The sequence below is a fragment of the Oikopleura dioica genome, chromosome 2 (assembly GCF_907165135.1).
Source record: "Oikopleura dioica chromosome 2, OKI2018_I68_1.0, whole genome shotgun sequence".
In the NCBI taxonomy this organism is placed as follows: Eukaryota; Metazoa; Chordata; class Appendicularia; order Copelata; family Oikopleuridae; genus Oikopleura; species Oikopleura dioica.
In genome coordinates, this window is record NC_137292.1 from 8,249,018 (window position 1) to 8,263,642 (window position 14,625).

A 14,625-nucleotide genomic window follows, 5' to 3' on the forward strand; every position below is an offset into this window, starting at 1 on the left:
AGTTAATCGTTGGGTTGGTAGCTTTGAGTTGTTTCTGAATTGAACTTTGAAGTAGAACTTTTTTCTTTCGTTTTTTCAAAGGGCGAAATATTCAAAAACTTGACCCTCTTTTCTTCAGAATTGCTTCGAATAACTGTTAGGTGATGATTTTAAGGGTAGTGTGGTGAAAATAACGCGCATATGAACTTAAAATGGGATTCTAGAGAAACGGAAGAAACATAAACAAGGTAAACTTCCTCCTCAAAGTTGGTGATTATGTGACTGAACAAAATTCTTGCCTAGAGCATCATTATTGCTGTTTTTCATCCCTCGCAGCTTTATAATTTATAAATAAGAGAAATGTGAAGGGGTTTGTTTTTTGAAACGATGAAGAAGCGATATTTTCTGTAATGTTTAGTTTTGAACTTGGAAAACTTCCCCACGGGCAGTCGAGATGTGGCTGGTGAAGAATAGTGAATTCGTTTTTTTGGTTTTTGTTTCTACAGCGAAATCGGAGGAAGGAAAGCTCACTGGGACGCTGGTTCATATCGTGAAGAGGATTCAGAGGTTCCCGAAGCTAGAAATGCAATTTAAAAATATGGATTTACAGCGAAGCCGTACTTGTTGAAGAAACTGTATCAGGCTCGCTAGTAGCAGCAGTGTCGAGTAGATCGTGGCCCATGTCGCAAATACGCTCGGCTGATGCCGTTCTCATCAGCTCATAGCCTTGTGTATGGTCTAAAATGGCGATAAAAGAACGAAGAAAGGTTGCCGCTTACCATGAGAATGACCACTTGGTGCTTCGGCTAAACTCATCTTTAGCCACTTGAGACCTTCTTTTAGAGAGCGCAAGATTTCCTCGTTGTTGTAAATGGCGCGACGCACTGCGTCTTCCGAAGCCATGAGTTTGATAATGAGCTTCAGTGCTTGGTACGCGCGAGTGCCTGTGTTGGAGTTCGATAAACCCCGCACCGTCTTTATAAATTTGTTTGGGTAAAATTATATTTCAAATCACCTTTTCGATAATACCAAGAAGGCCATTCTCATGCGCATTCCGGAGAATAAACATTATCCTAGCGTGCTGCAACGCATCATCTAAGACACAGTAGCACGCGAGTAAATGCGTCCAGAAAGTCGGAATATCGGGCGTGTTTCCAAACACGAAATTCCAGACGATATCGTCTGCGATCAGCTTTGACATCTTTCTGTTGTTGAAGAGAATAAACTAGGCAAAATTCTCGAATCAAGAAGAATAAGGGTTAACCCTACTTTTGTGAATTCGAACGCAATATCGGTCTGTTTCTTCAATTCGGAGTCTCGGATAAGTCTGATGATAGTAGTGCAATTTGCACCTTTGTCATCTTCAAAGAGCTTCATTGCTTCGGGGTCGAAATATGGCTTCTCCATCACTTCCTCCGAATTGGGCATCTTGATATTCTTGCCATATGGGCTATTTCTAAAGATAAAAATAAAATCTTATTAGGGTAGAAAATCTTACGAAGGATGATCTGGCATGGTGTACCGAGACATGTTGCAGTGTCTCGAGAGCGTAGCTACCAACGAATAGAGCTTCGCCATCCCGGCTGATTGCCGATAAGAACTTTGATATCTTTCCGATTGGAGGGCTAGCGAGGTCAAATTGAACAACAATCCATGGTCGATATAAATATACAAAGGCGGAGCAAGTCCCTCCTGCAGCGGGAAGCGAAGAAGCAGGTCCAGAATAAGGAAATACTGCTCGGATACATGTACATTGCTCCGGTTATCTGGGCTTGAAATTGACACGAGGTCTTGCATACAACGCTCGCGGAGCTTGCAATTTTTCTGACAACAAACAGCCAAAATCTTGGCGACAAACAGCCGGATATCCTCATTTGGACAGACAAACTAAAATAATGTAAGACATCGAGTTAAAAGTTCTTTCGAATACCAAATATTGACGGAGAACTTCTGGCGTGAAATACTTGAGAACGGAGTCAGCAAGATAATCGTCCGTTACCACTAGTTCTTTGATTATCGTGAGCCAGGAAATATCTTCAGTGTTTTGAAGGAAGTTGACTTTTCGATATTGCTGGTGGAGCTTCGAGGCAATGTTGACAACGAATGACATGCCAAGGTCGAGTGCCCATTTTGCGAGTTGCTACGAGGAGTTTTGATTTACACCAAGCGATGTTTTCTGATATTTACCTTTGTTTCTTGCCGGATACCTGTGCCCTTGTTTCCGCCATTTCTTCGCCACTCTTCTCTTATTTTCTCGTAGCTAGCGTGGACCAAATTGATGTGGAAATCGATAAATTCCTGCGAGAACATCATTCGCTGGTGCCGCATTTCAGCATTTTGCTGCTCTACTTCCTGCTTGATGTGGCTAGAAAATTAACGAAATGGAACGGACTAATCACATTTTTACGCAGTCTACCTTGGCATTGTTACTGGCATTTGGCGGCGATCGACAGCTGGTACGCAGAAACTCTCAGAAGTTGACGAGTTGACGGAAATATCAGAAAGGCCTTGGGAGAGATTCTGGATAGAGCTTTCCTCGATTGATTCGTAGAAGAGCAAATAGGCATTCCACCAGCGGCGGCCTCGGCGGGATTGATTTCTCCTCCCGTCCCAGAATTCGCCTTGATCTCCGCCAAAGCACTCACCTGCCAGCTGCTCATCGCTCAGGTCGATCTCGCTGACCTCGCAATCGTCGAATTTCAGCCACTTGGAGTTTGGCTCGGCCGTCTCTCGCACAAAAGAATAGTAGTGCCCGCCGCTTGCCTGGCCAGAATGAACAACAACGCCCTTGAGGCGATAGTTGTTCTGACTCACTTCAGTTTCGGAATTGTCAATGCCCGCTTCTGTGAATGGAGCCATGTTGAGGACGCGCGGAAACTCAAAGTAGTCGTTGAATTTGATCGATTCCTCGCGCTCCCAGTCGTAATCGAAGCGCTTGAGTTGGATGCAAAGATACGGTGGCAGTTTTGCGATACAGAGACGCTTGATCGCTGCGACTTTCGTATCGCAAGTTTCGCAGTAATATGAGTTCTCTCCGTCGAGAAGATCACCCTTGACAAATTGATTAAGCGACTCCTGCAGGCTGTGTTGCGAGCGAACATCGACTGAAATTGAGGTGAATGCCTCTTCTCGCGAGTATCGATGAGGGCAGTCTTTGCAAATTTTCTGATCAGAAAACGTGCCGCCGAGAAATTCTTGAATCGCGGATGGCTCGCCATCATCCTTCATTGCTTCATCGAGGGTGTCAACGATTTGGGAATAAAACTCCATCGCGTCCTGTTGATCCCGAACATTTATGTGCTGCCCACAGAGCTTGACATGGTCCCAGAATTGCCGAGGCACGAAAAATGTCTGTTCAGAAGATGATAAGTGCCCAATTAGACGTTGGAAAATATTGAAGATTTTATATCGGTATTGCTTATCTGCAGAGTTATTTTGCCTCGACTTTGGATCAGAAAGTTGGCCAGATAAAAGAGCATTCTTCATCGGGTGAATCATGAATAACTGCTGCACAACAGCATTGAGATAACAAGTGGCACCGCCATTTTTGAGCCCAACATAACCAGTTTTGCTTTTTCGCTGGCTCGTTGGAACGACATCGAAGCGTTCGAGATTTGCCTGCGAATGCCAGTTGCGCTTTAGGAGGGCGGCAAGTTGTTGGAAACTTTCCGGAATGCCCTTTGTCATTTCAACGAGTAGATTCATTGCCGCGTGGACGGACGCTTGAGTGTCACAAAGGGGCGAGCCAAGTTTCCGGGGGGACATTGGTGTGTCACCACCTCCAGCCACGCTTTCAATAGCGCCATTGTCACAGCCCGAGGCGCGAGCTTCGCGCATGGTCTTGCGATCCAACGGGCTAACGGGGAAGATAATTTCGTTCAGAATCTTCAGCAGTCTATCGGATATATGCAGCAGCTCTGTTTTTGTTAATGACTTGACAAACACTAGAGCGAGCTCAAGGTGCCCCTTGAGAAGAAACTCGTTCGCTTCTTTTGCTGCTATTCTCGCTTCGAGCCACTCTATCATATCCATGATTCGATTTTTCCCGTCAATGTAGTTTGACTCAATGTAGAACTGATCGAATAAGTCGGATGTAAAGCTGAAGATTTCCTCAGCGACTTCTGCATTCGATTCCATCATTGACCTCATGTCGTATAAATAGTTTGCAAGTTTGACAGTTGTCTCTTTGTCTGCCAGCTGATTGTTCAAATATTTTCCAGAGTAAACAACCATCAAAAACATGGATGTGGTCCTCCGGTAGTTACTGTTCTGATGAAGTAATATTGGGATCTTAGATTCGTTAGACTCCCTCGTCCCCTAAGGTCACTTGCTTATCTAGATCGAGCTTTGCTCGGTCGCCGCCGTGTATTTCTCTCCATTCGGTAATTCTCGCAGTTCGTGAATTAACCTCTATTTTACTCCAGCTCGAAATACAGACGTCAAAGATACTTTACTCGTTTTCTTCCTTCGTCCAGATATAGAGAGCAGGCAAACTACGCTAGAAGTGGGAGATTCAGCAGAAGCTAGGATCCCTTCAGTGGTATCAGAGTAGTCCCGTTGGAGAAAAGGTAAATTTTCCGCCATCGACAACCGAAGTTTCGCAACTTGGACGCTGATTGGCCGTCAGCGGAGTCGAGGGGAACCGAATCACCAACCGCCACCGCGCCGCCGGAGAAACTCCACTCAGAGAATTTTCCGCGCCGCACCACACCAACACCACCCCGAGCGAGCGCCACCACACGAGCGCCACCACGACCCACGCGCCGAAAGTCGCGCCCACGCAACCACGCACGCACGCCGGGGAAAACCTAAAATACTCAGAAAAACAGAATTCTTTCGCCACTTTTCACCAAAAATCGAGAGAAGTTTACGAAGAATCGACCCTTGGACCAGACCTTGAAATTTCGACAATCGCTGGACAGAGAAATCGTCGGGCGTTTGCGCAAAAGGCACCTCAGCTCATCATATTGCGACTTTTAGTCGCAGTATTTTCTGAGGGCCTGAAAGGTAATCCAAGGCCCATAAACCCTTACTGCCGATATATTTCGAGCTATGGCGGCGAACAAATCACTGCTAGAAACCGTCACCGAAATAAGAAGCATAAACGATCGAGTAAACTACCTCGAAGAACAAGTGCGAAATGACGAATCACTTAAGCCAAGCCTAGAGCCCTTGATCACAGAAAGCAGAGTAAAATTAGAACAGCTCAGTACAACGCTTCTTACCTGCGAGCTCGATCAAGGAAAAGAATCTACGAATGCTACAATGAGAGAAGAAGCATGGGTGGCCACTACCTGGTCTCGTCACGTCCAAGACTTGCCGAAGCTGGACGCCGCATGCAACACATCTTTCAACACCTTCTTGGGCAGAGCCGACATTTATCACCGCGCCTACGTCCGCGACAGACCTTCACGTGAACAGCCTTTCATCGCAGCAGTGTACAGCCACTTCGACTTGAACATCGAACGCTCACTTGGAACCGAATTTCTGAATTGTCAAGACTGGAAATCGGCCAAGGCGCTGCTAGAGAAATCATTCGCCGCGAAGAGTCACTACTTACTGAAGCTAAGCGAAGTTTTCGACGTCGAATACGACCATTCGAAGCCGTTTGCACACTACACCGCCAACGTCTTGCAAAAGATGAACGAGGCGAAGCAAGCGACTTTGAACTCTTACCGACAAGAGAAGTCAGCCGACGCCGGGGTCGATGAAATATTCGACATATTCTCGACGATGATGCTGTACTTGAATCTTAGGAAAGAAGAACCAGACGTTTTCAACGCAATCCTTCCAAGCCTATCAAAAGTTTACGATATCAACGAACTCTGCCGTCTCGCCCAATCCACAAGACAGAATCGAGTTGACAGCGCGACCGTCTCCCAGCACTTCAACAGAAATAAGAACAAAAAGAAGAAGAATGCTAAGCGCGCCAGCACCGATTCTAAGGATGGGAAAGACGATAAACAACCAGAATCCAAGAAGATTAATACGACTAAGAACGTCGAAGATTTCCAACCATTCGATGTTCACTTTTACACAGTGAAGAAGAAGCGACCAGGAAAGGCTTATTTCGCTTCGGCTACCATCATTACGGGCTCTAAAAGTTTTGACGTATCGATGGAAGTCGACAGCGGAGCCGAGTCCTCCTGTCTGTCCGCTGCTTACGTTCCCGACAAATTTCTCCAGATGCTGAAGCCCTGCCCCTTCAAGGTCACCGGTTTCAGCCCAAATATCCCCGCCGAGCAGCCGAGGGGTATCCTTCCCTGCCGCTTATCATTCAATGGTGGCCCTGCATTCTCCTTGAATCTCACCATCATGCCAGGCAGTAAATACCCAAGTCTACTGGGCCGCGATATACTAGAGAATGCGATGACGGACAGCTTCACAGTCGACAATAAGAATCGTACTCTCTCATTTTGCTACAACGAAGCCTTCACACAAACTGAGACTCAAGTGGTGAAGCTGGACGGAGTGAAGCGGACCAAAATCAAGAAATACTTGACGACTAGATCAGCGGTCAAAGACAGCGATCGGTCCCGCACTCAACCACCACGAGAAGTCCCAAAGCTGGACGCGCCGAACAAGAACGCAGCCAGGTGCCCCATTCAGCTAGCGAAGCAAAAACTCGGAATAACCCTACCAGCAGACGCAGACCCGGGGCAAAAGAAGATGGTCGCCGAGCTGTGTTTGGAATTCGACGACAGATTCGGCTGCGACGGTCAAAAAATGGGTGAATTCCCGTTCGAGATCGAAATCCCGACTGATGGTACGAGTCGAAACATCAGTCAACACCCGATTCCGCAAGCTTTTCATGGTCAGGTCAGCGATCACATCTCCGAACTGCTCGAAACGAAAATAATAGAAGAGATCAAAGACCAGAAAGGGTTTAACAGCCCGGTATTGCCTATTCCTAAGAAATCTGGGGAAATGCGCTTCTGCATCAACTACAAAAACAGCCTGAACAAATGCCTCTCCGACAAATCCGACCCTTACCATCTCCCAAGCATGGAGGATACGATTGCGAACATTGGACCGGGCAATAAGTTTTTCGCCACAGTTGATCTACGAAGTGGATATTGGCAGTGCCCTGTAAAGAAAAGCGACAGGTACAAGACTTCCTTCCAGTGGGGTGGGAAATCTTACGCCTTCTGCAGACTACCATTCGGTTATCGATGCTCGGGGAATATATTCTCGCGCGTCGTAAACACAATTCTCGACTCAAGCCCCACCAGGAAAAAGATGCTTTCTTATATCGATGACATAGTGTGTTTTGGGAAGACTTTCAGCTGCTATTACAACACTCTCCGAAACCTATTCATCGCGCTCCGCAAGTTTAACGCTAAACTCAAGGGCGAAAAGTGCTCTTTCCTACAATCCGAAGCTCACTTTTTGGGCCGAATCATCAACGAAGATGGAATCAAACCGGACCCTGCGCAAGTCTCCGCTCTTCGTCAGATGAAACCCCCACGCTCCCAAAAGGAGTTAGCTTCATTAATCGGGTCATTGAATTGGATCCGAGGTTTTCTAGAAACGAAAATGGGCGAAGCTATTTCATCCGGTTGCTTCTCGAGCAGAATGAAGCCCATAAACGATGTTCGAAATTCGGCGAACGAAACAAATTGTTTCAAGTGGACCAAAGAAGCGGATTTGGCGCTCAAGGAAATTCAACGACGACTCTCCGAGACTCCAGTCATAAGTTTTCCTAACTTTGACGAGTCTTTTCATCTCTACACAGACGCGAGCCTGTACGCAGCGGGTGGCGTCCTGCTACAAGAGTATGGCGGGAGAGTGCACCTAGTAAGCGCGATTTCCCACACCTTCAACAAAGCTGAAAGAAAATGGAACACTTCAGAAAAGGAAATGTTTAGCATTGTCTGGTGCTGCGAGCGACTGGAAAAGCTCCTGAAAGGTAGATTCTTTCAGATTCACACAGACCACCGATCTTTGATCTTCCTACACAAAAAGAAGTTCAAGAATTCTAAAATAAGCCGATGGCAAAGCCGATTGGAAGAATTCGATTTTCACATTGTCTACATCAAGGGATCAGAAAATCAATTCGCCGACTTTATGAGCCGCAGACCTGGCGAGGACGACAAATCACTTGGATACGACTCTGAGTTTCCCGTTGGTCGCGAGTACGAAATCGACAAGAATTCACCAGTACGTGTCTTCGTCCCTTTCTGGAACGAAAATCAGTTTCCGGAGAAAATCACTTTATCAGAGGTGAAGATACATAAGGTAAACGTCAAGGCTATCGCGGCGCCAATGGAGATTCCGTTGGTGTCAGCGAATTATAATAACATTCTGGACTATCAAAGGGAGGACTCTGCTCTGAGTGCAATCATCACTTTTCTGGAATCTGGTAAGGAGCCACTGGACATAAAATCGCTGGTGAAGGACTCCGACCACCGACAATCGTCTCTACTCAAGATGGAAAAAGCTCTGTTCCTGGATAACACTACCGGGTGCTTGATGTGTCAATTCAAATCTGGCGCGCGGGCGGTGGTACCGGAAGCGGTAAAAAGTCACTTTCTCTTTCTAGCTCACGACTTGTCCGGTCATCTGGGCGAGCCGCGGACTTTAGAGCGATTAGAGGACGTTTGGTGGCCTTCATTTCAAGACGATGTTTCTAACTACGTCCACAGCTGCGTCCCTTGCCTACGCAGAAAAGGATCTGCTGGAACTCGTACCAAACCGCCACTTGGAACCCTTCGTCGTGGAAAAACAGCTGGCGAATCGATTCAGATCGATTTCGCTTGTATGCCTCCCGCTGGCGGATTCAAGTATTATTTGGTGGTGGCGGACACTTTCTCTCGCTACACTTGGTGCATTCCGACGCGGTCCGACACTGCTATCTGCGCTGCAAAAGCGCTCATCTACAAGGTCTTCCTTCCCATGGATTTCTTGCCGAAACATCTACACAGTGACAGAGGTACCCACTTCTGCGCAAGCGTGATTGACGAAATGTGTAAGCTTAACCAGATAAAACATACAATAAGTACCGCATTTCACCCTCAATCAAACGCTTTCGCAGAAAGAGCGAATCGGACTATCAAAAACAGTCTATTCTGCATGGTCAACTCATCTTCCGGTCGAAAAACTTGGGCCGACTGCGTTCCCCACGTGATGCGCGCGCTCAATAGTGTGAAAAACAAAAGCACGAAAATTTCACCGCGAGAAGTTTGGTTTGGCCGAAAAAGTACTTTCACCCACTCTACTGGCGCAGAAATGACAGCGGAAACACCTCAGGTGTTTGGTCTCAATGTGGGAGCTTTAGCGAAATCGGCGGAAGCCATTGTGAAAACTGCGATGGAAGCTGCTGACCGAGCCATGGAGCACAGGCTGAAAAACGAGCCTAAGCCGAGACCAATCCCCGCTGGCGCTGTCGTGTACATTAAGCGAGAAAACCTGACCGACGCTAAAAGCAAGAAGGAACGCTGGGTAGGTCCCCTGAAAGCCGTTTCGAGCAACGACTGGGTCGTCATGGTCGAAGATAAAAAAGGACAACGTGATTTCATCCATCGAGAACACGTGGTTCACGCCGCAGAACGAAATCACGACTTACGCTGGATTGATTACTACGAGGCCGAGTACGTATTCCCACATTTAACCGAAATCGTTAAGTCGAAAGTCCCACAAAAATCGCCTGTTCCTACTTCCAAACCGATGGAAAAGTCCGGGTCGAAGTCGCATGGGGGGAGGAAATCTTCTCAGGTCGCGTCGACTCCGATGGTTGCTATGGAAAAACCGCCAAGATCATCTCTATCACCTATTTTGGAAAGTAGACGCCGATTGGACATGGAAAATCTGGGAGATACAACCGCTACATCTATTTTGGACTCGTCGGTAGCTCCAGCCGAGCCGTCAGATCGCTGGTACTCTGGTGGTACTCTTTATGAAACTGCCGAGGACATGTCAGCTGATGCTACAGTGATTTCGGAGGTTGCTGCGCCCGACAATAGCCATATGTCAGTCGATAAACAAAATTCAACAGTAGTTGAGGGCTCAGCAACTGAAAACAGCAAGAAAAGAACCCGTCCAAAGTCTTCACCAGATCGTCAATACTCAGCCGGCGCCGATCCGAATGCGACTTTAACCGAAGTTGGAGCAGCTCATCTCCCGAAACATACAAAACGAGCACACCGTGAAACGAGGCCCGTCGAACCTCTAAACATCGGCACAAACTCGGGTCAGTCATACGACTAAGCGCAAGTACTGCCCCACTCAGGTCCCCTATTCATCGACCGGGGCCTGAAAAGGTACGGAAATTATCACAGTTTACCGTCGCCGACGTATTTTGAGTTCTTCTACATGTGCAGCTACTCCTTCATGTCATCACCGCTCGGACATCACGAAAACTTCGCATCTGATTCAAGCTTTTTCCCAAAAAAGGGTTTTTTAACGCGAATCAGACTGCCTCGACGTTTCGAACCTGCCATGTTACTCATCTTACGCTTATACTCCTGCAAAAATCACACACTTTGGCCTTAGAGGACGTTTCAGTCTCATGGGGGGTATTGGGATCTTAGATTCGTTAGACTCCCTCGTCCCCTAAGGTCACTTGCTTATCTAGATCGAGCTTTGCTCGGTCGCCGCCGTGTATTTCTCTCCATTCGGTAATTCTCGCAGTTCGTGAATTAACCTCTATTTTACTCCAGCTCGAAATACAGACGTCAAAGATACTTTACTCGTTTTCTTCCTTCGTCCAGATATAGAGAGCAGGCAAACTACGCTAGAAGTGGGAGATTCAGCAGAAGCTAGGATCCCTTCAGTAACATAACAAGAACAAACTCGAAAAACTGTTTCGTAGCTTATTATCGTTAGTTTTGAAGCTACAGATTTTGTTCGTGACCAGAAGCCATGAAAGAGACTCGAAGGCGGTTTTGTAGACTTCCTCAAACAGAGTGCTTATATATGAGTCGGTAGAGGTTTTTGACACTTTATGGCAGATTTGCCAAGTGCCTTGGATGATCGTAGGTGTCATGGAAATAAGTTGGCCCTGAAAAGTGAGTTGAAATCAAGGAGGAGTACAATATTTTTAACCTTTTGAATTGGAATATTTTCGGCCGTGCTGTAAAGATACTCGTCAAGGCATCGAAGGGTATCCCAAATTGAAGTGTCACCGATTGACCGGACGTGAATGAGAGTGATGAACCGTTGGACCTCGGCGAGTGTTTCCAACACGTGAAGAATGATTTCTGGGCGACTAGTTTGGACAATTTTCGACTGGCTTAGATCGAGCAAATTCATTATCGCAGCTGGTCCATTGGATGCAAAGAAGAAGGCTAACACATCTCGCGTTTGTTGAGTAGGCTCTGTTGGTAGCAGTAGGCTTCGGAGCAGACAGAGATTGTACCAGTTCATGGATTGCGATTCTGAATTGAAGAAAGACTTCAAATCCTTCTTCCTCATTATTGCGATTCTGAGCGCTTTCGTATCGCCTGGTAACACCAAGACAAGCTTCATGATTGAATTTACCAAAGAATACTCGCTGATATCCAATGCCAATTCCATCAAGCCAATAATATCGGTGATGAAAGTTGGATGGTTTTCTAGCGAATCATCAGGCCTAACAGATCGTTTCCTCGCCTTTAGACGTTCCTGGACAAATCTAGCGTAGAAATTCACTTGTTCGTTTTTGGCAGAAGTTTCGAGCATCTGCTCCGATTCAAGAATGTGCTGTGAGTTTTGCTCGGGAAGAATTATGAGGTCTTTTCTGATATCAGGAAATTGATGTTGAAGACGCTCGCTTAGATGACGAATGTTGTTATTAGAGTGCATATCAACTTTAATATTCTGTTGCTCGATTTGAACTGTATATATCTTCTTTACTCCGCGCCACGATCTCCCCAGCGCTAGATTATCTTCCTGCATTCGGTTCTGTGGAAATTCCGAGAGATAGCGTTGAAAGAGATCTACTATCCGACAGATTTTTAGGGTCACTGATGATTTATCCGCAGCTGCGTCACTTTCTTTGGATTCTTTTGCGTCCGTGATTATCTTCAGGGTATCGTGAAACGTTTTAATTCGCTGAATGCACTCTTCGAAAAAGTCATTGTGATTTTGAGCAGTGCCAGTGATGAACATATTCGTGTAGTAATTATTAATGATATCTATCACATCTGGAGCCAGAACAGCATCACATGAGCAAAGTGTCTTCCAGAGATAATTGATGCCGTCTTGGGATGGATTTTCGCTGCCGATGGAGCTGTCTGGTTTATTCTGGCTGGATATTGCGTTGAAGAAGTAATAGAAACAAGTTACCCCAGCAGGCGTTAGTTTTTCAGGCTCCATCGCGAGAATATGACTGGCGAAAAAATTAAAAATACTGACAGAGTTCAAATCTGGCTCTTGGCCCATTATGCTTTTGAACCAAGTAAAGCCGAGTTCTCGCATTTCTGGATCGCCAGGGACAACAAGTTTTTCCCAAACCGCCACTGCATCTTTGTATTCAAGGTACAGCCGTGCTTCTTGAAGAATGTATTTGATAAACGATAGACGTAAGCTAATCTCGGTCAAATGACCGTGAATCGTTTTCGGTCGAGTTTCTTGGGAACTTGTGAATTTGATCATGTCCGAAATCACAGCGTGAATCAATTGCTCATTATTCTGCAGGTCTTCTAGCGCTCGCTTGCGTGTCATCCCGACTGTATAGTTGTCATCAGGGAGATCATTTCCAATTAGCTCAATCAATTTAATCACAGGGATCGTCAAGTCCGGATTTTGCTTGAACTCCGCGGCCAACTTCGAAAGCCACCTTATCTTCCTCTTGTCTCGATCAACCGATCTGTTGTCCAAAATTTTTACAAGATTCTGAAGCGTGTCATTGAGTATTTCCTCGCTGACATCGACACCCGTGGCCATTCCCCACAGAAGATCGAGAATTTTGTCACCGATTCTAGGATCTTCAGCCAGCCGTTTGACCAGGGATAGGAGTTGCTCGCGGTCCTTTTTGGAGGCGTCAGAAGCGAGCCACATGTTTCGGAATTTGTCGAGAAGATAGCCGAGAAGGTTATCGGATAATTTATCGGCGATGGAGGCGAACAAGTCATCGATGTTGAGGATGATGGCTGGGTGAGCACCGAGCTTCGCATTCCAAATCATGTCGATGTCAGATGTTGTCAGAACATCGTGGTCCATCATGAAGATCAAGACATTGACAACGCGCTCGACATACTGTTTTAAATGGAGCGAGTCTCTGAGCATAACTGGCAGAAGAGCTTCCTTGGTCCAATCGGCTGCTTCTTTTGCACTGAGTTTGTTACTGTCGTTATAGAACTGTTTAGTGGAATTCAATTGGGTCATGATCTCGTTGAGCGCGAACATACGCCCATTGTAGGTGGAGAGCTTGAGCACGCGGTGGAGGAGGTTAAAGTGCTCCAGTTGAAGGGATTTCTGCGAGGCGCCGAAATGCGCTAGAATTTTCGCAAAAGAGGTAATCACGGTGAGCGGGCCAAATGCATCAGAGCGTAGATCTAACGATTTGATTTCCTTGTCCGTCAGCGATGCGAGGTACTCGCTGAGCTTTTCTTTCATCGGTAGAAAATATTGTGCGCATGATTCCTAAATTTTTTTTAGAATTTCATGAAAACATTGAGGAGTACTTACAGAAACGACCTTAATTGCCTCAGCGAATGTACAGAAATAAATAGGAATGAGCTCCACGTCGAGCGAGGAAAGTTGACTGTTTGCATATTGAAAGCCACCTGAAGATCAGAAAATTTAACGTTTCTCTCTTTATCAATGTTTACCTTGTTTCCCAAAGCGCTCAATAATTTCTTGAAGAAAAACATTTTCGTTGACGCCAGTTACAAAGCGGTATTTTTCTGGAACGGTCACTACAAATACCGTTGAGTAAACATTTTTAGAGAAGAGTGGGACATTGTTCTGGCGACTCTAAGCAAATAGAACTTCCGAATACGAAGAAAAAACTGAAAGCCGACTTGCTTACGTAAACGTTATTTCAATACACTCAGGCGTGTGATAATCGGGCATAAACAAACAAGGAAGGAAGTTCGCGAGAGAGGCCTTACCGGATTCGTACGAAGGAGGTCCGGAACGAGTACGACGCTGGTGAAAGATACTGTTAGGATTGAACAAGTGGAACATTACGGCAAGCATATTTTTATCGAGAATGTTGTTCCGCAGAATTCTAGCCAGCAAATCGACCAGCTCGAAGTTTCGCCGCTGAATGTGTGCATCGTCTTCCGGACGGCTACTGTAGAACCAGTCCCGGCTGAGGAATTGAAAAGCAGCAGAAACACATGTCTAAACAGACCCTCAAAAGGATGTTTCCCACCAAATATAAGATAATACATAATTGTATATAAAGGAATCTATGCCTGGAAAATATATTCAACTGCTTCTTTCGCCCTTGGCTCCCCAGTGTCAATCAGGAAGGAGGCATCTTTGAGAATGTGAGAGAGCTCTTTGTTGTCCCGATAAGCATCGACTGTCAACCGAGACTGAAGGAAACAGTTAGCTCCAGAAAGGGAAGATAGAGTTGGCACTACCTTTTGTGTCTGTGCTGTAAAATCCTGACTGCGTTTTAAGAAGTCCTCGATGTTCACTATGTCGGTTTCTATCTCATCTTTATTCATATCTACAGTTTATACATATCCCTGAAAGAAAAAGCTGATAAGGTAG

The 14,625-nt window shown here is 46.0% G+C and overlaps 2 protein-coding genes across 2 annotated transcripts; both read right to left on the bottom strand.

Annotated features, from left to right (window-relative positions):
- Positions 1 to 6: 6 nt before the first annotated feature.
- LOC145696747 (ubiquitin carboxyl-terminal hydrolase 9X-like) lies at positions 7 to 4,257 on the bottom strand. Its single transcript, XM_081773831.1, has 9 exons — positions 2,396 to 4,257; positions 2,167 to 2,344; positions 1,910 to 2,119; positions 1,478 to 1,866; positions 1,249 to 1,435; positions 995 to 1,204; positions 759 to 954; positions 601 to 717; positions 7 to 556 (listed from the first exon to the last, which is right to left on the bottom strand). Exons 1-9 carry the CDS (start codon positions 4,219 to 4,221, stop codon positions 507 to 509), a joined length of 3,363 nt encoding a protein of 1,120 aa, XP_081629957.1. The 5' UTR covers positions 4,222 to 4,257; the 3' UTR covers positions 7 to 506.
- Positions 4,258 to 10,747: 6,490 nt separating this feature from the next.
- On the bottom strand, positions 10,748 to 14,619 carry LOC145700700 (ubiquitin carboxyl-terminal hydrolase 9X-like). Its single transcript, XM_081778025.1, has 7 exons — positions 14,493 to 14,619; positions 14,322 to 14,444; positions 14,013 to 14,247; positions 13,731 to 13,817; positions 13,588 to 13,685; positions 11,023 to 13,542; positions 10,748 to 10,978 (listed from the first exon to the last, which is right to left on the bottom strand). The coding sequence occupies exons 1-7, from the start codon at positions 14,577 to 14,579 to the stop codon at positions 10,748 to 10,750; spliced, it is 3,381 nt and encodes a 1,126-aa protein (XP_081634151.1). The 5' UTR covers positions 14,580 to 14,619.
- Between the last annotated feature and the right edge of the window lie 6 nt (positions 14,620 to 14,625).